This window comes from Danio rerio, chromosome 6, assembly GCF_049306965.1.
Source record: "Danio rerio strain Tuebingen ecotype United States chromosome 6, GRCz12tu, whole genome shotgun sequence".
NCBI classification, from domain to species: Eukaryota; Metazoa; Chordata; class Actinopteri; order Cypriniformes; family Danionidae; genus Danio; species Danio rerio.
In genome coordinates this window covers 19,352,796-19,376,081 of record NC_133181.1, presented here as the reverse complement: position 1 = coordinate 19,376,081, position 23,286 = coordinate 19,352,796, and the positions used below count along the sequence as shown (strand labels likewise).

At 34.7% G+C, this 23,286-nt stretch overlaps 2 protein-coding genes across 4 annotated transcripts in view; one reads left to right on the top strand and one right to left on the bottom strand.

The window, feature by feature from the left end:
- Positions 1–8,429, top strand: part of igfbp2a (insulin-like growth factor binding protein 2a) — a 30,635-nt gene extending 22,206 nt beyond the window's left edge. Inside the window, 3 exon segments of the mRNA NM_131458.2 lie at positions 5,706–5,875; positions 6,553–6,693; positions 7,478–8,429. Coding sequence (NP_571533.1) covers positions 5,706–5,875; positions 6,553–6,693; positions 7,478–7,636 — 470 coding nt within the window. The 3' untranslated portion in view covers positions 7,637–8,429.
- Positions 8,430–9,247: 818 nt separating this feature from the next.
- igfbp5a (insulin-like growth factor binding protein 5a) lies at positions 9,248–19,478 on the bottom strand. 3 transcript variants are annotated; one of them, XR_012407469.1, is made up of 5 exons: positions 18,781–19,478; positions 12,808–13,016; positions 12,543–12,662; positions 11,874–12,387; positions 9,248–11,736 (listed from the first exon to the last, which is right to left on the bottom strand). XR_012407469.1 is itself a non-coding variant. In XM_073953419.1 (4 exons), exons 2-4 carry the CDS (start codon positions 12,991–12,993, stop codon positions 12,250–12,252), a joined length of 444 nt encoding a protein of 147 aa, XP_073809520.1. In that variant the 5' UTR covers positions 12,994–14,270; positions 15,814–19,478; the 3' UTR covers positions 9,248–12,249.
- Between the last annotated feature and the right edge of the window lie 3,808 nt (positions 19,479–23,286).

Below are 23,286 nucleotides of genomic sequence, written 5' to 3'. Positions count from 1 at the left end.
CTTTCCAATGTGACTTGAACCAATCTTACAGCTTGTCAGTTTGTAAATACAAAGTTTCTAGGAGAACTTGACTGTAGCATATTATCATTTTCAGAAATGCATTCAATATTAAATTGACATTTGGGAATTTTTTTTGTTCCATATTATAATTCTGCCAACTCTTACTGATGAAGACCTGGAAGCAATTGAAAGATATATTGCTACCCATTTTAGGAAAGAAAGCAAACAAGCATATTAAGGTAAGGAGCATGCAGTTCCCTATGTACCATGAGTGCTGGCAACTATGCCAGAGTTCCAGTGTGGAGTTTGCACAGAAGGATGCCAGATAAGATGGTTGTGATTAAGCTAGTTGGCATAACCCTTCGCCAACAACTTGGCATCCCTTCAAGCACTGTAAGTTTATACCCATTCAAACTAGCATAAATATTGAGTATCCATGCAGTTACATGCTCGTATAAAAGTAATAGATACCACTTAATAAAAACACTCTGACCCCAGTTGTAAAAAATAAACAACTTTCATTTTGTGTTCCTGAGTTCCCGGCTTGACAGTGATGATTAACCTTCCATGTGGACTATTTTAAGAATTGCCATCCTTTATGGATGCATCCCTCCCCCTATTTATTTCCTCAAGGACTTGGAAAACATCTGCAGATTAAAACAGTTTATTCCACTTTCCACTGAATGCTTGTTCTTGGGGAACTTTTGAAGACATCCAAAAAGCCCGCTGCAGCTTATTAAGGGTGGCTTGTGAACACAAATTCATGGAAAACATGAAGATAAGCCTTCAAGCATAGTTTTTAGACTTGAATAAAGCAGTTCAAGATATAAAACCTAAAATAATATTATTACATTTGCAGTGTGTAACAACCAAAAAAGAAATAAAAAACATGGTTTATGTGTTTTCTAGGCATAGCTCATTTGAGCACCATTTCTGCATGGTAAATTATTTAAATATTTAATTGTTTCCACTTGCTTTAATACTGAAAAGTATGCCCAAAGTGCAGCTTTTCCCTGTATTCTAAACAGTTCTTTAGGATTTTACCTCCATTACTATGCTAACATAAGCACAAATAACATAAAGATAAGACTCAGTAAGTCATCATAAGACTTAATTATAGATAACTGCAAAGTATCATGTATGCATACAAAACAAAATCATTCTAGCTAAAAAAAAAAAAAAAGTTAAAAAAAAGTAAAAAATAATAATAATTGAATATGAAGCATATCATAGCACAATATGTGTACAGTAAATAAACAAACAAACTAATAAAACAATTTTTAGACAAAACTCATTCATTCATTTTCTTTTTGTCTTAATCCCTTTATTAAATCAGGGTCGCCACAGTGGAATGAACCATCAACTATTCCAGCATATGTTTTACTCAGTGGATGCCCTTCCAGCTGCAAACCAACATTGGGAAACACCCATAGACATTCTTTGACACACAGTTTTCAACATTCTTCAAAATATCTTATTTTTTGTTTAAAATAATAATAAAAAAAACTCATATATTTTTGAAACCCCTTTTTCATTTTTGGTGAACTCTCCCTTTGCTTATTTTCTGAATTGTCAGGGTTAAAATAATATTTACTAAAGAAAGCACTGACTGTCTTGTACGTAAATAACTTTTGTAAGAAATGTATTATTTCTTCGTTTAGTTTCAAGATACCCATAATGTTTTTATTTTCTAAAGCACATTTTTAAAAATATTTAACAAAAATATAAAATATGGTAGGTCTTGGATTCAAAGCATGTTAACATTTGCAATAAACTTAAAAATGTATTTTGACAAATGTTAAAACTAATAGTACAGTATAAATATAAACTATACTGGAATAGTATAAACTTCATTGTAAAGTTTAACAGTAACAATACTCAAATTTCTAAGTCATCTAGATTCATAGTCTATGTAAAGATAGGGGAAAGAGCTCTAATCTTCAGTGTTCAGATAAGAAGGGACATGGTGTGCAGGACTCGTGCCTCTGCCTGCTGGGGTTATCCTGCTTCATGCCAAAACAGACTGTGTCCAAAGTTCCTTGGAAAAAGCAAGGATGCTGTAAACCGTGGGCGTGGGAAAGCCCATCTCTTGCATTTGATCATTTAACTTCACTTCGCTTAGAGAATTTTTTACCATTTACAAGGCGTAACTGGTGATTTTGAAGCAGATCGAACCCAGAATGTTGTTTTTCTCTCTCTCTGCATAACAAAAAAAAAAAACATATATATATATATGCTACTATTATTATTGTTATTAACTTTTTTGTGACAAACAACAAGGTAGTGTGCTGATTTAGCTGCTATCCAAATACAAATCTCTGAGTTTCTGAAGGAGATGGAATTATTGTGCAAAAATATTACTTCTATGAAAGTAAAAAAAAGACTTCTTAGCCATGTACTCATTGTTACATAACCTGTCAACATCAGTTTTGCTTTACTGCAAAAAACAAATTTAAGACAACTTACTATTTTGAATGACACACATGACATCCTGTCATCGTAAAACAGACAGAGAATGCAGAATAATCAGTCAATTTCTAAATGTATTTTTTTCATGTCTTTCAATGTCAGGTTTTACCTTTGTACATGTATTTCTAAATGTTATTTGACTTTACAGTTTTTTGTTTTTTTTTTGTGAATTTTTTTTAATACACTTACAATAATAGTATTTACAATAAAAAAATAAACTTACAATAAATTATATTTTAGAGCTGACAAGACCAAGAAATTGCATACATGTGTCATTTCACCTTGTGTGTGTGTCATGTTTTATCCACACAGAGAAAAGTTTTTTTTATCAAGCTAAACATTTGGTATCACAATGAGCAAGAAAAATTCACCGTGAATCATGTTGAACATCAAACATCCAAGATAAAATCAAGATGTTATTTGGTCAGTTAAACCTCAATTGAATATTAGCAGCTCAGCCATGAAGTGATGTGTGAAGTGGCAATGAAAAATCACAGTGGGGTCAGCACATGCTGAGGTGCACAGTGTTGGCACCTTTCTGCAGAAAATGAGTAGCTACAACCTTCTAAACGTTGTGTGGCCTTCAGGTTAGCTCAATAACAGCACATAAAAGCTTTTCTGGAATGGGTTTCCATGGCCAAGCAGCTGAACCTTACATCACCAAGTGCAATGTAAAGTGTTGGGTGCAGTATTTTAAAGCAGACCACTAATGAACTCGAATTTGAAAAAAATCACACATGTGTGAATGAAGGAACTTGACTGGCCTGACTTGAGTCCTGACCTCAACCGTACAAAACACTTTTGGAATGAATTAGAGTGCAGACTGTCAACCAGACTTTGTTCAACATCAGTGCACTTCCAGAAGATGGGTCAAGAATTCCCATAAACACACCTTGTGGAGATGTTGAAACTGTTATAGGGTCCATGGTGGCTTTTAATTTGGCCCAGCCATCCCATCTGAGAAGAGAGGGAAAATGCCCTTGATGGTTTTAAGATCATCAGTTCAAGTTTAATGTAACCCCTTGTTTGTTTGTTTTATTGTTAAACTGAAACTAAATGTTTTAATCAAATGGTGTAAATGAATCAGATTTTGTTGAATTGTACACACTGAACTGTCACCCGACAATGCAGAGAATTTGGTAAGGAAATCAAGTCAAAGGCAGATTCTGCTTGGCTAGTGTATTCACCATTGAACTCCACTGTGTTATAAATGTGATTGTTTATGTTTTTATTGCAATCAGTTATCATTTCAACAGTTATACTGCATTAGACAATACATTTTAAAGTAATGTTTCTATTTATTTTGAAAAATTACCCATGGCAATTTTAATATAATATTGGTATATTTACCTTTGGCCCACGGATCTCAATGATTTTTGTTTTTGGCCCTTCATACGAAAAAGTTTGGGCAACCCTGTGTTACACTGTACTTTCAAAGGGTGACCAACTCCATATTAAGCCCTACAGACTAAGATTGGCAAGTCAATGTGTGGCAACAAAGGCAACAAAGTCCATGTGCATGTAAAGACCGTTGTCCCAAAACTCTAGAACATAGTGTATATTAAAATTATAATATCTTCTATCTAATGTTTCATTCTGTAAAGGTCATTAATGTTTTTGATAACATTCATGTAAACATAAAATTTCTTCCTAATTTAGTCATTTAAAGCATTAAAAATATCAGATATTTATTTTTTTTACTCTTCTGAGTTTAGAAACATTGATATTTTGAAATCTGGAAATAAATCTATGAACATGGCAACTTTTTTGTAGTATGCAAATAACTAATGGAGCTTTTAAAATAAAAAAAACTGTCAGTTTTAGATTTGATCAGGTAATTGATTGTGACCTGTGGAATGTTGGTCCACTCCTTTTCAATGACTCTGCAAAGTTGCTGAATATTGGCAGGCTGCTGTATATGGTGATCCAGAGCATCCCAAACATTCTCATTGGGTGACACGTCCGGTGACTCTGCTAGCCATGCAAGAACTGAGATTTTTTCAGCTTCCATGAATTGTCGCAGTGTCTCTGTGCATTCATAATGCCATCAGTAGCATGACATATGCCTGCTTATATCACAACCCCACTGCCACCATGAGCTGCTAGATTCACAACGTTGATATAAGAAAACTGCCAACCCAGGCTCATTCTGGTTACGTACACCTATATACATTTCTAGAGAAAGCAAAATACATCCCAGGAGCTTTGTTTTTTTGCTGGGTTTTTTTTTTTTTTGTTTGTAAAGAGACCAACTTTCCAAAGTGCCAGATGCCATTGAATGTGTGCGTTTGCCAACTAAATTCAGTTTCAATGATTCAGCAAACCAGTTGTTGAAACAGCTGTCTGGGTGCTGGTCTCAGACAATCCTGAAAGTGAAGATGCATTTGGTCTGTGGTTGTGACACCAGATGGATTTACTGCTAAATTCTCTGAAATACCTTTGAAGATGTCTTATTCACCTTATTCTTTGGCGACGAGCGGTCGCAGCCTTTTAAATCTTTTTGGCTCGAGACTTCAGGTCTCATTCACTTCCATTCATTTTTAGACGTTAAAAACTGCTCGTTACGCTGCTTAATGTTGCAAACTGATATTTTCTTATTATATTATTCTACTTGATCTGTATAGTGATGCAAACATTTGTTTGTAGAGCAAGTTTGACAGTATTCTGCCATTTATTATTCCTAGTCATTACTCCCATATAGGTGACTGAATCGGAAGTTCTAAAACAATCGCAAAACAGGTGCATTTCCGCATTTTAGAAAAAGGTCAATAGCAGAAAAATGAACTTTAAATTTACAGACAACAACTCTTGTGGACATTCCTGCAGTCAGCATGCCAGTTGTAACTGGCAACATCTGTGGCATTGTACTGTGTGAGAAAACACAGTGGCCTTTTATTGTGACCACCCTAAGGCACACCTGTGCAATAATCATTCATTTATTAATTTTCTTGTCGGCTTAGTCCCTTTATTAATCTGGGGTTGACAGCACGTTTTTTACGCAGAGGATGCCCTTCCAACTGCAACCCATCTCTGGGAAACATCCACAAACACTCATTTACACACACTCATACACTATGGACAATTTTGAAAGAAATAGGTCTTATACAGAATAAAAAACGTTTTAGATCTTTGAGGTCAGCTCATGAAAAGTGAGAGCAAAAACTAGTCTTACATTTATACTTTTATTGAGTAAACTTTTTTTGACAAATTGAAAAATGTTTGTTATTTATTATTAGGTGAGGTGCAGGACCCTTTGGATATTGGTCTGACTGAGGTTCCTCCAATAAGGAAGCCCACCAAAGACAGTCCATGGAAAGAGAGTGCAGTTCTTCAGCACCGCCAACAGCTGAAGTCTAAGATGAAGTACCACAAAGTAGAGGACCCTAAAGCACCACATGCTAAACAGGTAGGTGATGTAAACAATGAAACCAGTAAAATTGTTTGGTAACACTTTACTTAAAGGGGTTTTCTTAAGACTGTCATGAAAGCTTTATAATCATGACATGACATGACACGTCATGAATACGAATTAGATTTTATCCCTGCTTATGACGGTATTAGTAAGCATTATTAATTGTAGCTTTTTTACTAATTTTAGTAAGGTATGATTTTGATTCTGATTTTACTTATATTTGCATTAAAGAGAAAAACTGTCATTTGGGAAGGCAAATTTTGTCATTTTAGAGTATAGCTAAAGTCACCCTCTTTTTTAAAGTATCAGTGGACCATCTGGCTTGATATCAAATAATAATTTATTTTAATGGCACCTTCATGAATATTCTACTGACTATAAATAACTTATAGGAATACTCATTCTGCTAAACAGTCTAATAATACTCTTAATATTTAGTTGTAGTAAGAAAGATCCTCATAAATAATGTTGTTGAATATGTACACACTTCAAAATTCAGAGTTGATTTAATGGATTCAATTATGGACAAGCGAACAACTGGGTTAAAATTTGTATTTAAAAATGAAAAGTTTGTAAATATTTGGCCCAGATGTCATAACTTCTTACCAAACACTTCAAGTCATAATTGTGAAAAAACATAAAATCCAACACATTTATTGTCCATATTTCAGAGCCAGTGCCAGCAGGAGCTTGACCAGGTGCTGGAAAGGATCTCAAAAATAACTTTCAAAGATAACAGGACTCCCCTGGAAGACCTTTATTCCCTGCACATACCCAACTGTGACAAGAGGGGGCAGTACAACCTGAAACAGGTATTTAATTCAATACTCTGCAGATCAAAACAAGTCACATTTGTAAACGTTTGCCATATCTGAATATTAACCATTAAATCTAAACCTATTTTAAGTAGATTTGTGTTATTTATTCATTTTCATTATTGTTAATGTGCAAGCAAGCAGCCTTTTAAACCATGGCCTGCTATTAATAAACTACTCATGATTTGTTTACCAACTTTAAAATTCATGGCAGGATCCTTTACCTTAACCTTCTGAAAACTGATTAAAATTGTATTCATATAAGCTGCATTCATATACATATACAAATAAAAATCACTTCTGTCACTTCTGAACAATTCTATCATTATTTACTCACCTTCATGTTTTTTCCAAACCCATAGGAAGTGTGTTCACCTTCAAAACATGAATAAAAGGCATTGTAATCAAATCTGAGATATTTATATGTCTTTGGTAAATTAACCGAAAAGAACCTTGTGTTGGATGGCAAGGCAGTGGCGCAGTAGGTAGTGCTGTCGCCTCACAGCAAGAAGGTCGCTGGGTCGCTGGTTTGAACCTCGGCTCAGTTGGCGTTTCTGTGTGGAGTTTGCATGTTGCCGGTTTCCCCCAAAGTCCAAAGGTTGAATAATAATTGGGTTGAATAAAAATTGATGGGTTGCGGCTGGAAGGGCATCCGCTGCGTAAAAACTTGCTGGATAAGTTGGTGGTTTATTCCGCTGTGGCAACCCCGGATTAATAAAGCCGACAAGAAAATGAATGAATGAATGAACCTTGTGTTGACTGACTCTCATGTGTGTTTCAGTGTAAGATGTCAGTGAATGGCTATCGTGGCGAATGCTGGTGTGTAAATCCACACACAGGACGTCCCATGCCCACCTCTCCACTGATAAGAGGTGATCCAAACTGCAACCAGTATCTTGACGGTCAAGAGATGGATCCATCTGTCGACCCTCCAAACTAGAAGTGTCCCGAACCTTCCCATCCCTTACCCTCTTGCCCTTTAAGCCCCTAGAGGAGTCAGTGTTTTACACTCTCTAAACAAGCTACAATTATATCTTAAGTGTGTGTAGACATGTCTGCGCTTGTAGGTTTGAGAAACTTTACACAAAACAGTATTGTTACAGTTCATGTACTGCTCTATCTGAACTGATCCTACCCATTAAATCTAAGCTAAGAGATTAAATATGACCAGAGGACTGATGTTAGCAGGCTGATACTACTAATACTACTTGTCCTATAGAATATTAACAAGAGATGTGTTTTTAACACTTTCACATACTTACAGTAGTAGGTATCTTGTGCTAAACATGATGTACACTGTTATTTTTCTTTCACGAAGTTGCTGGTGCTATTTGTTTCAATACAGAAAGTAGGGTGCACCTTTCACACTGCACAGAACATGGTAAGGAAAAGGTTTGTTTTGGATAGGACAGTGTTCTGCTAATAAACTAGTAAGCTAGTGCCTTCCTTCAAATGGGCTACACCGTTTGTAATAATTCATTTGAGGTTCTGTTACAATTGCAAGTAACTACTTCCACCTGGTGGTGACACTAAGGAAGAGAATGCATAATTCTGAATAAAACCTGCTGCAGAAGTGTTAAACAGATTTGCTCCTAACTGTTAACTATTTCAACTACACATTGTGGTTTGTGCAAACTGAATAAACAGTTTAATCTTTCTGTTAGATGCCATTGTCGCTTGCTATTTTGGACCCTGTGTTTTTCATGTACAAAAATAAAGAAGTTATTTCAAGATGTTATATGCATTGAGAAACTAAATGATTTTTCTGTTTTTATGAAGTGAAGTCAGAAAGCACAATAACTAAAACTGGAATACATAAAATATGTGAAGAATTAATAAAAAATATTTTGCACAGCTTTACCAAAAATGTATATACAAGTCAGAATTTTTAGCCCTCCTTTGATTTTTTTTCTTTTTTAAATATTTCCCAAATTTTGTTTAACAGAGCATGATAATGATAAGAGCTGATAATGTTTTTTTTTTTCTTCTGGAGAAAGTCTTGTTTGTGTTATTTTAGCTAGAATAAAAGCAGCTTTTAATTATTTTAGAAACATTTTAAGGTCAAAATTATTAGCCCCTTTAAGCTTTTTTTTTTTGATAGTCAACAGAACAAACCATCATTATACAGTAACTTGCCTAATTACGCTAACCTGCCTAGTTAACCTAGTTAAGCCTTTAAATGTCACTTTAAGCTGTATAGAAGTGTCTTGAAAAATATCTAGTAAAATATTATTTACTGTCATCATGGCAAAGATAAAACAAGTCAGTTATTAGAAATGAGTTATTAAAACTACTATGTTTAGAAATGTGTTGAAATACTCTCTCAACAGAAATTGAGGGAAAAAATAAACGGGGGGTGGGGGTGGGGGGGGGGGTAATAATTCTGACTTCAACTGTATACTTAATTTATGCACAAGTTAAATATTTGACATTACTCACCATAGTGTGTTCATCTCAAACTGTATTTGATAAAGCACATCACACAGACACAAAACGAAACACTTTCTTACAATATGTAAGATTCTGGAAACAAGAAATCCCTGCAACTGAATAGCTTTATGTTTATATATTTATTAAATAAATGTTTTGTCTTTTCAAAAGAGACAAGAATAAGATTATTTAAATTACATGGTGAATAAATATTGCACACAGATATGTAGATGTCAAACTAAGAATTTGACCACCCGTGTTACTTGATTTGGGCTCAGCTTAAATGTGCTTAAATAAAGCCTTAAACTGAAAAAAAAAAATGGAGACAGTCAACCGATTTTAAATAAAAAAACAAGAAAAAAAAACACAATTAATAAGTTGGAAGGGTTTGCCACACTGGTCTGCTTTGCTTTTTTTGTTGTCTCATTACAGTGAGCCTAAATCCCCAACATGGAGCGGTATCATTCAGAATCCATTGTTCATAAACTTTGAGGATTATGGCTAAAATAAAGTCAATCTGGTTTAGATGTCATGTTAATGCTTATGACAGAGGATTTTCTACAGTTCTACAAACAGAAAACAATTCTGCCATCATCCTCTGATCCAACACACAAGCAATCCATATAATCACATAAGCATGAAGAGCATTTTTGTTACTATAAAAAGAGGAACACTGATTGCACTAAATTCTACTCTGTGAGCCAAACCCTAATAGTACCTTTGGTGCCCTATTACTAGTCATTTTCATGATGTAAATAATCTCAATTTGCCTGCTTTTTGAGAACATTGAATTTGCTGTTTTGAATCTACAGTCCTGCAAGCTGAAGGTCAGCATTTGGAGTGTTTGTGTTTTGCCTTTGTGGCCCCTTTGATGCCTGTGATGTAAATCACTATTCAAATATTTGAGTAGAAAAAGGCACTGACATTTCCATAAGAACCCAAGGACCCTGATCTGTTAAACCTTCAAAACAATTACAAAAATTACTGACAGCCTGGCTTGTCAGCATTCTTTCATATTCTGTAGTCATTCACATAAACAGTCATAGCTTATGGTGAATTTCTGCTTATTTTTCTTTCAGGTATATATATTTTTTCTTTTGTAGTGCACAACCAGTGGCTGTTGGAAAATAAAGTTTCATTCAAGGTGGCACAATAACATGAGAAAAAAGACAATAAGCTAATTTCTTATAATCTTTGGAAAGGTTTGTACAAAACTAAAGTGTGTGCGTGCACTGTACTCTTTAGTAAGTAAGTGCTGTGTCATGGACAAATGCTCTGTCATATTAAAGGGACAGTTCAACCAATGAAAATTCTGTTCACTCAACCTGATTTTATCCATTTCTTTTTTCTGAGGAGCCACAGTTGCAATCAGAATTATTAAACCCCCTTTTATTTTTTTTTATTTTTTAAATATTTCCCAAATGATGTTTAAAAGAGCAAGGACATTTTCACAGTATGTCTGAATATTTTTTTTTTTCTGGAGAAAGTCTTATTTGCTTTATTTCGGCTAGAATAAAAGCAATTTATTCTAGGTTATTTATATTTATAATATTATTAACTCCTTTGAGCAATATTTGATAGTCTACAGAACAAATCATACAATAATATGTACCAATAATTACCCTAGTTAAGCCTTTAAATGTCACTATAAGCTGTATAGAAGTCATCACCTAAGAATTACAAGGTTCTAACTGACATTTTTGTCAAAATTGAGTTACTAACATATTCTTATTAAATGACAACTTATTTACATTATGGGATGTTTTTTTATAAGTTGTTTACATTTTAAGACGTGTTATTTAAAAAAAACAAAATGTTACACACATACTGTTTGCTATGGAATGCAAAAACTTTAAAGCTCAATATCTCAAAATCATTCAGAATACAGATAGAACCTTATAATTCCAAGGTGACAAAGTGTCTTCAAAATATGTAGTCAAATATTATTTAGTGTCACCATGGCAAAAATAAAATAAATCAGTTATTAGAAATGAGTTATTAAAACGATTATGTTTAAAAATGTGTTTAAAAATGTGCAAAAATCTTCTCTCCGTTAAACAGAAGTTGGGGAAAAAATAAACAGGGGGGGTAATAATTCAGGGGGTTTAATAATTCTGATTGCAACTGTAAAATGAATAATGTTTTTCTTTCTCTGCATGAAATAAAATAGGTTCCAGTGTTGTTTTTGACCCCACCATCATTCACTATATGAACAAAACACTTAACATTTAAAGTCTCTTATTTTGTGTTACACAGAATAAAAAAAATGTTACATAGCAATATAAGGGTGAGTTAATAACATCCTTTTCATTTTTGGACAAATCATCCCTAATCTCTATCCCTAATCTCATAAAAAAAGGTCTCTAAAATATAGTGTGTATATATAAGATACGTAAGGGATAGTTCACCCAAGAAATGATCATTTACTCACTATTTACTTCCTCTTAAGTGGTCCCAAACCTTCACATGTTTTTTTTTTTTCTTTTTCTGTTGAACACACAAGGCGATATATTGAAGAAAGCTGAAACCTAACTTCTAAAGTACCCTCTCAGAAATAAAAGTACACGAGCTGTCATTGGAGTGGTAACTTTTAAAAGATACACATTTGTACTTGAAAAGTCCATTTTGGTACCTCAAAAGTAAAATAATTATAACTAAAAATTTTAGGAGGTACACTTTTGTACTCTTTAGCTACTAATATGTACCCTTGAGGTATTAATATGGACCTTTCAGGTACAAATTTGTACCTTTTGAAAAGGTATCACCCCAGTGAGAGTAGGACAAACAAATACTACAGTGGTCAGCGGATACAGGTTTCTGGCTTTCTTCAGAATATCTTCTTTTGTATTCGAAAGAATAAGTTGGAACAAACAAAGGTTGAGTAAATGATGAGAGAATTTTGAGTTTTGGGCGAGCTATCCCTAAGTCCATGATCCCATTGACACAAGAGGAAGAATTTAGTAACTAAAGCTTGTCTTCTGCATATCCTCTTTCAGAGTATACTAAAGCATTTCACAAACAAATGTCAGACTCTTTAAGATTAAGATTAGAAATGATTGGCAAATCACATAATAAAGTAGATGAGAGTGTATGATGCTTTTACGTGATCGAATTTAAGTAGTCTCATTCGTTGTTGTTGCTGTGGCTTTCAACTTCTTTACACTGGATGTTGCCTCCATTAAAGTCAGTGCCCGGCATTTGAACTCCATGCTTGTCTACACACCAGCAGATGCCCCGCTTGCGCCCCCTAGAGGGCTTACACTGTGACATAAACCAAAAATGGACAAAGCAAAGTAAGCAAAGTAACATGACCCTGCCCTCAGCCAAGAGCCAAGTGTTTATAGGAAAGAAAACTTTCCGACAACTAAGCTTGCCAGTAGCTGTCATCTATAAACATGCTGAAGTGCAGAACTAACCTGTTTGCGCTTGAAGAAGCCTTTCTTGTCACAGTTAGGTAGGTATAAAGAAAGAGCCATCACTCTGGAAGTGTCCTTCATCCTCTGTACAATTCCATCTAGCTTTCTTCGGCATGGACCCTACAGTTAGCAAACATGCTATTAACAGAACACTCTGGAAAAGGTGTCAGGAATGAATATAAACAAAATGAAAATGTTACAATTGTTATTTTAGTTTTTTTTGTTTTTTTTCTAATATCAGATTGATGCTTATAAAGAAACCTACAATGTCAGACTGATGTTTTTCCATTCCAAAAAGTGAGTAGTCAACATGGCTCCTGGTCCGGAGCTTAGCTTGTTGTCTCTTCCGATCCTTTCGCATGGCCTGAGCCTTCTTGCTGTTAATATGATCTCGCTGGAATAATGGAACCTTGGCCTGAGGAAGCAGATCCTCTGTTACCTCTGAAACCATGCCATCTTCATCTGACTCTTGATCTGAAAAGAGGACAATGGTAAAATGTAATGGTACACTAAAAGCCAAGAGAGATTAATAGTTAATGGATCAACAGTTTAAAATTTCGGTAGCACTTTATGTGAAGGTGGTAAAATAAAATAAAAAAACCTGAAAAATCACATGTACATAAGTATTTACAGCCTTTGCTCAATACTTTGTTGATGCATCATTGGTAGCAATTACACTCTTAAGTTAACTCAACTTTTTGAATATGATGCCACAAGCTTGGCACACCTGTCTTTGGGAATTTTTGCCCATTCCTCTTTGCAGTACCTCTCAAGCTCTATCGGGTTGGATGGGAAGTGATTGTGTACAGCCATTTTCAGATCTCTCCAGAGATGTTCCATAGGAGTTAGGCCTGGCTCTGACTGGGCCACTCAAGAACATTCAGGCCGGGACACTCAAGGACAGTTGTTGTGAAGCCACTCAATTGATATTTTGGCTGTGTGCTTTGAGTCATTTTACGGCTGGAAGACGAACCATCGCCCTAGTCTGAGATCAAGAGCACTCTGAAGCAGGTTTTCATTTAGGATGTCTCCATACATTGCTGCATTCATCTTTCCCTCTATCTTGACTTGTCTTCCAGTTTCTGCTGCTGAAAAGCTGCCAGCACTATGCTTCACTGTAGGGATGGTATCAGCCTGGTGATGAGCGGTACCTGCTTTTCTCTAGATGTAACGCCTGACATTCACTCCAAAGAGTTCAATATTAGTCTCATCAGACCAGAAATATTTGATTTTTATGGTCCGAGAGTCCTTTGGATGCCTTTTGGCAAATTCCAGGCAGGGAGTGGCTTCCGTCTGGCCACTCTAGCATGCAGACCAGATCGGTGGATTGCTCCACAGATGGTTGTCCTTCTGTAAGGTTCTCCTCTCTCCACAGAAGAGCGCTGCAGGTCAGACAGAGTGAGCACGATGTTATTGATCACCTCTCTGACTAAGGCCCTTCTCCCCCAATCACTAAGCTTAGATGGCCGGCCAGCTCAAGGAAGAATCCTGATGGTTCCAAAAATCTTCCACTTACAGATGATGGAGGCCACTGTGCTCAATGGAACTTTCAGAGCAGCAGAATTTTTTTCTGTAACCTTCCCCAGCCTTGTGCCTTGATACAATCCTGTATTTGAGGTCTACAGACAATTCCTTTGTCTTCATGCTTGGTTTGTGCTTTGACATGCACTGTCAACCCTGCGAACTTATATAGACAGGTGTATGCCTTTTCAAATCATGTCCAGTCAACTGAATTTACCACAGGTGAACTCCAATCAAGCTGCTGAAACATCTCAAGAATGATCAGTGAAAACAAAATGTACCTGAGCTCAATTTAGAGCTTTAGAGCAAAGGGTGTAAATACTTATTCTGAGGAAATAAATGAATAAGGCTGTAACATAAAAAAGAAGAAAAAGTGAAGCGCTATAAATACTTTCCGGATGCACTGTAAATGTGTTATAAACATGATTGTCATTAGGCCAATAGAAGTGTGTCATGAATATTTTTCTGATCTTTTTGTCAACTGCCAACCCCAAAGAGACGCAATAGCATTGTTTTGATTTTTGTAAATAAGCTGAATGTTGCTAATTAAAGGTGCAGTAGGTGATTGTCTTCAGAAACATTTTTTGTTGTGCTGGTTGAAAGTCTCTTCACATTCCAACAGTAATGATTAAAATAAACGATCTAAATGTGTTTAAATGTATTTTTATATTCTAAGTAAAGCATAAGACTAAACAATGTTCATTTGTGGGTTGACATTTCCCATAATCCTGATTAGTAGTCCAAACTGTCTTTCAGTAAATGTAGATTTGTCCATCTGAGCACCCCTGTTCAAGCAGAGCCACCGTTTGCGTGTACGAGTGACTGGAGGAAGGATGACACCATGGCTGAAGTATTTCTTTCAGAGAGGTCATGTCATGCTTTCAAAGTATTTTAGTCACGCAAAGCTTATGAAGATTTTGTTGTTTTACAAATGGGTTATATGCAATAAAGTGTTGTTCAGCCACTGAAATCTTCCAGCGAAAGTTTGATGTGACTATTTTCAATTTCATAAGGGACCTTAAATAGCATTGATAATGTACAAGTTTTTTTTATTTAACAACAAAACATAAGTAAACGGCACTATTCCACCTAGCCTCCTTTACTGAGGTAAAGTTGGTTTTGTATTCACTTTGGTACCTTTTTGACCAGTGACAACCTTGTCAGTTGTTTGTGAAGTAAATCTGCTGTAAAAGGTTGAGTTGTTTAGATGTATGAAAATCTTGAACTTAAAAACAGGAGTTATTTAAAAACTTATTTACAGTAAGAACTTTAAAAACAGAACAAAAGGTTAGAACAACACCAATTATTGCTCATGCATCTTCCCTGCTTCTGTAGTAGTATGGTTACATAGTGTTCCTATCAAAATCTTTGATATATTTTATATTCGTCAGTACACATTTACACACTTTTTATTTCTTAATTTTTGCTTTATACTAGGCTATATGGTATTTTTTTATATATTTTTTTTGCATTAGTATGGTTATCGTATGGTTTCTTGCATATATATGGTTACAGTATGGTTAATTTTCTGTGCAATTAGTATGGTTATCATTATAGGACATGTTTGGGTAATAATATTACATTTTTATGTAAAATAAATAAACATTAGATTTAATTTGAATATTTAAATACATCAAAAATCAAGAGTAATTTTGGTACTTTAACTCAAGTAAATAGAAAAAGAAGTGTTTTCTAGAATAATATTTTATTTGACTCTCTGTACTTTTACTCAAGCACTTGAATTTTGTACTTCACCACTGAAAATTAATTTTTGAAAATGACATCATAATCATCTAGGTGTAATTTAAAAACCGTACATTTGAAAAATCATTGATGTCATGCATGTGTATTATGTCTTCAGTTAATAGAAACACAAGAGTACTTGATAATCAAACCAATAATAGCAGCCTGAATGGCTGTGTTTCTGTGTAGAACAATGAGTATAGTACATAGTTGAGGTGTAAATGTACTCAGAAATCCATCCAGAAACAACAGATCAACATGATTGTGTCTGTAGCTGTTTGCTTCATCAAGGTCAAGTTCTCATTATCACATTATACAACTAACTGTCTTAGCAGAAACCAATCAAGTATGGCCAAAAAAAAAAGGAAATTGCACTGAAATATCAGTGGCCGTAATGTACCCTCAAAAAGTTAATTGTTTGTATGTTTGTTTGTTTGTTTAGTTACACTTTCACTCGTCATAGAATAAAATCAAGCTTAAATTCTAAACAGTTTGAACTCAACCACCCACTCTGTCTTTAATTGAAAGTAGAGATGCCAGATGCCAACTTCAATTTGCCTGGTCTATACCCTCTTCCTCTCTCTCTCACACACACGTCACTACGCTGCCCAGCTGTACAGTGAGTAATCAGATTCATGGGCTTGACCCTTTCCTCGCCCCTCTGTGTATTCTTTGGAAGAAGCTAAGCAGGAGAGGTCACAACAGATAAGCAAATCTCCCAAGCCATTTGTGACAACGTCACAGACAACATTGTGTTTCCACGTCTTTCTTAATCTGTTTTTTTATCATCTGGCATGCATTGGTTAACCGGATGCTATATTTGAGGGATATTGTGTTTTATTTTAGTGGTGTTAGTGCATTCAGTGCACTTGCAAGTCTGGTAATCTGCGGGTATTGTTCTGGGAATGCATGCTAATCTGAGATCTATGTGGCCCTGAGAGAGGAGGTGTGCTAATTCTTTCTCTTTTGGCTTTGTCTTCTCAATGTCTTCTGTTACATACTGTAAAACATGCCTTTTACTGTCTCAATTGTACACTACAAAGGTGGCACCACTACTCATTATCCTTAGGCTTAGTCACTGATTTATCAGGGGTCACCACAGTGCTAAGGTGGCACCAAAGCAATGTATTCATACAAACTGTTTAAAGAAAGTCCAACACATGACAAGCATACATTAAAACAAAAAGGTTTTGTCGCCACAAATATCAATTATACCACAAAATTTGGCATATTTTGTTCAATAAGGAGTTAATTTTAGTTTAGTTATAACCACATTTTATAAAATTGTGGCAGTGTTTTATAAGTTTGTGCCCTCAATGTGAGAACATTTTACTAAATGTAATGTTTAGACATATCTATATTGCAACAATTCCAGGACTCAAGAAATACAGAACTCAATCAAATTTCTCCATCTTTAAAGGTAGCCATGTCACATCACAAATATGTTGTTGAATAGTATTTAATTATTTGCGGACACTGCATCCCGTTTTGGATGCCAGACATTAGGGCTGCACGATATATCGTTTCGGCATCTATATCACAATGTGTGTGTCCGCAATAGTCACATTGCAACATATGCAATGTTAAGTTGGGATTATAGTCGATCAACAATTGAGTATACATGAGATTTATCAGTGAGAGTCACTGCAATGTATAACCATAACAGACTGAAACTTTTTTTATTTGCTTGTGTTTTAAAAGCATTTCAAGAAAGCATCAAGCATTAGGGCACAATAACATAAAACATGTGTAACTTTAATGTAGAATAATTTACTGATTAATTAATACAATGACGACTATATTTTACATGACGAAATTTCTGTATATGAATACTGTTTAACTCTCCGGGAAAACCTTAAAGAACTGTTTATTTACCTTTTTATTTGCTCTTTTGTAATTATTCTTGCAATTTTATCTTTTTTTTTTTACATGATTTACACCCTTACAAAATCAACTCAACCAATCCAAATGACTGATTTTTCACAAATGGAGTTATTCAAGCCATCTAGTAAAATTGTTGTCATATGGCAATATGTATCGCAGCAAAACAAAATATCGCTATGTAAGATTTTACCAACATAATTCCATTCCATTATAGTGTTTTTTTTTACTTTTAGTACTTAGGGGAATATCTATAGTATACTATCATTATGCAGAATTGCATTTTCACATATAATTTGGATTTGCATTTTTTTTGAATGCTGCCTCATTTTTCCAACTCTTTTTCTATGTGAACATTGCTAAGCCTTCAATTCAGAGCTACCTTTTTACAGACTTGCAAGAAGATGAATTCAGAATGAAATAGCTGCAGCAGCTGTTTTCAGTAAATGTGATGAGATCGCATAAGCACAGTCATAAGGGTGCTGACAGAGTTAATCACATATTTTTTTATACAGCTGAAAAAAGGCAGGGGAAAGCTAATGCCTGTGAAACACTGTGTGTTCAAGAGAATAGATCATAGAGAGATAGATCCAAGGGTGTGTAGGTGGAGGGCTGCTAAGAAGGAATTTGATTTGAATACCAATTCTGTATTCAGCAAATGGAAAAACTCATTCAGACGATGTGAAATAAATCCTACAAGATTTTCTGCTACGGATGTCCTGACCTAGATAACTCAGCAGACAGACAGAATAGATAAAAAAGATCGATAGATACATATATTTTGCCTTTTTTATTCTAAATCTTATTTTGTGAAATGGAATGGTTCTTTGGATGTCAATGGTTCCATTGATGCCATCATAGAACATTTTTTAAGGCTGCATAAAAGATGATGATAGATAGATAGATAGATAGATAGATAGATAGATAGATAGATAGATAGATAGATAGATAGATAGATAGATAGATAGATAGATAGATAGATAGATAGATAGATAGATAGATAGATAGATAGATAGATAGATAGATAGATAGATACTATGTCCGTTTACTTTTGTCCCATATAAAACAAATACTACAAGTCAATAAAACATACCCTTTGGCATATGCATTGATTTGTATGGACTTAGTTTCTCGTTCATGCAAACTCCTTTGCCGTAAAGCAGAGCGTGCAGCGGCTTTTCCTCCCCAATCCGAGGAAGGCATCGCAGTCCTCGTCCACATGTACCCGTGTAGACTCCACACGCCTGTCCCTCGATGAGCGCGCAGGTCAAGCAGCATCCGCAGCCGGGCTCTTTCACCACCTGACACCCGTTCCGCACCGGAGGACACATGGACATTGCTTTCTGGTCACACGGCTCACATGGCACGAACGACGCAGAAATGCCGGTTAGTCCCCATACAAATGCCACCAGAGCATACAAACTTAGCAGCATCGTCCTACTGTAGAACACCTATTTCACCAGCTTTGAAATGGCAAAACCGAAGATTTGTATCGTTTAAGGTTCCCGAGTACCAAAGTATATCGACCAAAAAGATATATAGCCTATGTATTGGTGTTTAAAAATGCAAATGATCAATCCTCTCACCACTTGACAGAATAATCCAAAGGTGCATTTAAGAACTAGTAATTAAGGCAATGTCCTGTGATGAAATGGGTTCAGCAGCTTTCGGGGAAAGAGCACAGATCTCAAAAATGCATATCAACACTTCAGGAGTATGTGCCGGTTCTGCATCAAGCGAACAGCGTTCAGTGAGAGCTGCTCTCAGTAGAAAGCCCTGCTCATGTTCACCACGATAAAGGGAGGCGCAATGCACATTTAAAGGTACTGGTGCTTTTTGGGCGGATCCCGGAGTGATGCTGTGCATGAACGCAGGTTCAGATAAAGTGAAACAAGATAGCAAGAACATGTTGTGAGAGATAAAAGAAGTCTGCTACTTTAAAAATGACAACAGCAATGAAGACATTTCTCGGACCTAAAAAAAAAAAAAAAAACGTTGTCTTTAATTAAAAGGGGTAAGGCCTACATTAATTGTATTTGTGTTTAGAGTTAACTAAATTTAAGTAAAGAGAGTTTACATCATCAGGCTTCACGTTGTGTTACCCCTATTACATTGGTAGTAAGTTATAGCCATACTTTGGATGGGTTTCATGAGAAATTGCCTCAATTTTGTAAAATATAGATAAACCAAACAGTTTGGTTAAATATTTTAATACAATTATTTACCACCTTTAACTTTAAGACACTTAATCCAATGTAATTTAGATTTGGTTATAATGAATAGGTAATCATGAATGAATAACAAACAAATGAATGAAAATCTACCCAAAGTCTCATAGTGCATGCTATATGTAACCCCTGTTTATTTTTTCCTCAATTTCTGTTTAACAGAGAGCAGATTTTTTTCAACACATTTCTAAACATAATAGTTTTTAAAACTTATGTCTAATAACTGATTTATTTTATCATGGCGTGATGACATTAAATAATATTTTACTAGATATTTTTCAAGACACTTCTATACAGCTTAAATTTACTTTTAAAGGCTTAACTAGGTTAATTAGGTTAACTAGGCAGGTTAGGGTAACTAGGCAAGTTATTGTATAACGATGGTTTGTTTTGTAGACTATCGAAAAAAATTTCTTAAAGGGGCTAATAATTTTGTTTTTAAAATGGTGTTTAAAAATTAACAACTGCTTCTTTTTTTAGCTAAAATAAAACAAATAAGACTTTCTCCAGAAGAAAAAACAATTTGAAAAATGAAAATTTCCTGAATCTGTTAAACATAATTTGGGAAATATAAAAAAAAAAAAAAAAAAAATATATATATATATATATATATATATATATATATATATATATATATATATATATATATATATATATATATATATATATATATATATATATATAGTACACTGTAGATTAGGTTAGAGTTTTTATTTTAAGTCATTAAAATATTAAGTAAAAATCATGATCTATGAAGACATTATGTAACTTTCCTAGTGTAAATATATCTAAACTCTTGAACATTTTGTCTTGATTAGTACAATAAGAGTTGATTAATTCCATTAAAATTTTGTTTGGACAATTTTAAAGGAGATTTCCTCCACAAATCAAAATATAAAAAATTCCAGTCTCAATAGCTCACATTTTTCCAATTCTAACAATACACAGACCAATGACAATGTATTATAAAATTATTATTTATTCAGCTTTCAAAATGTATGAATCTCAATTTGCAAAAACTGACACATGGGACTGTTTTTTGGTCCATGGTCTCACATTTTTAAGCATTATATGGTTCTGAACCTGTAATGTATTGTTTTAAATTGTTTTTAAATCGGGACTGTCAACAAAGCAATTTTGAAACAGAAAGTAGAATTGATGTTGGTGGGCTGTTTATCCTGGGGATGAAGGTGATGAATCCTGGCATTGTGCAAATAATCATTCATTCAGATTTACCCAACTTTAGCATAGCAACAGTAAAGATAACAGAGATTTCGGCAATCAATAATTAGGTTATTTCCAATGTTTAAAAGTCACGTTCTGTCAAAAACAGTATTGGAAAGGGCAGAGCTAATGACCTTTATGGCTCTTAACTTTTGATGCTGATGACCTTTACTCTTAATTCCCTCAAATCTCTCATCTCATACATATGTTGCAAATAACTGGACAGCAGTGTGTCACCACTGAGGTCACTGCTCAACCCCAACCACACCCTGATGTTTTAACAAGGAACCTTATAACCTTCAATTCAGTTCATGCCACGTCTATTTTAAGAGGTCACATTTCCCCAAATGTAGCTGCTTTAAAACAAAGGTATCCATTCATGAGCAAACCTACAGGACATCTGTGATAGGACATAAGTCTCTCTGATGGCTAACAAAGAAAAAAGTGTGACCTTGTTTCATGTTGAAACTTTATCTTATTTTGGATTTCTGACAGCAGTGAATGTCTATTGTATATACTTACACTTAAAATTGTCATCTGAAATGAAACTTTTTCAAAACTTCAGAACACATGTGCACTTTTTAATCAATGACATTAAACTTTAGTTACTGTACTAATATGTACCTTTAATGTACAAATGTGAAAATTTTAAAAGGTACCACCCCATTACCCATTTTATTTCTGAGAGTGAAATGACATTCAAAGCTCTAGTGAGATAGAGATGTTTACAAGAAATATGGGGGTATGATTAATATCACCTAAAACCAAAATGTCTTCCATAAATTATGTTATTGATGTATGATTTAGGTGATGAATGATTTCATATTCACCTAAGAAATAGGTCAGTGTGTGCACATTAGTCATGTCAATACTATAGACATTCATGTAGGTCAACAAGAGCATGGCTTAAAGCGCTAACGTAATAGATTTATTTCCTTGGGAATGTATACTGCTAAAATATATAGCTAAGCTAAAAGTGTCTTCTAAATGCAACTAATGTTAAGGTCAATTGGAACCAAAGTGATGCTTAATGTAGAACAGTTTAGGAGCATATACTGTATATGAATTTTAAGAACAATTGGTAAGACTGTCCTGGTTGACACCACTCAGGGAACAGGGAAGAAAACAAACTATGCTAAATAGTCATAATATTAAGTATAATAATAATAATAAACAATCCAAACAATTGTGTAGTTCTGTAGCACTGGTTAAAATTCCCAGTTCCTCTAGTTACCAATTACATAAAGATTTTAACAAATTGCTTTGGAATATTCATGATGACAGGAGCTGTGGACTGGTGGACTTGTTGTGGAGGTATAAAGAATAATGTGTAATTCATACCTCAGTGATTTATACTTCTTTAAGTTAGATTTAAGTTACATTTTTGCCATCTTGTTCTGAGCTCATGTACTTCTACTCATGAAAACACACCCATACCAAAGACAAATACCCAGTGACTTCACTGACAGAACTTTTTCAGTGCTCACAGATGTTCAAGCAGCAGAAAAACAATGTCAGCCTCAGCAGCATGGAAATATTTCAAAATTAATGACACCAGTTTGGTGCCTTATTTCTGTGCCACTTTGATGATACAAAGAATAAAGATCATTGACATGATTGTAATAATATGTTACTGTCATGTTAAAAGGTGCTGTATGTAAGTTTTTGACTCTTCTAAAGCATAGAAATACCATAACATGTTTGCAGATATTTAAGAAACATGCTAAGTGAACATTCTTGTTATTCCGCTTTAAAAATATGCATTATTTGCCGGAATGACTGTCTTTGTTTTGGTCCCTTTAACCTGCCCAATGCCAGTTTAGCCAATTATATTTCAGCACACTGGGTTGCCTCGGTGGAAAACGGCATATTTAATTTATTTATCCAGTAAGGAAGCCTCCCAAAGTATGCGTCGATGACTAAAATACGAAATGTGGGGGATACTGGTTGCAGGTGAACTGTTTGCTGCTGCTTTCAGTAGTATGACAATAAATGTCTAGTAAAATGGCATTCAAACTCACATTATTAGCATTCAACACTGAATAAAGCACATGAGGTGTACCTGAGGTGATCATTGTCAGTTTTCTATTGTTCAGCTACAAGAAATAGAAGCTGTTTCTAAAGTATAAATTTCAGGTATCTGGCAC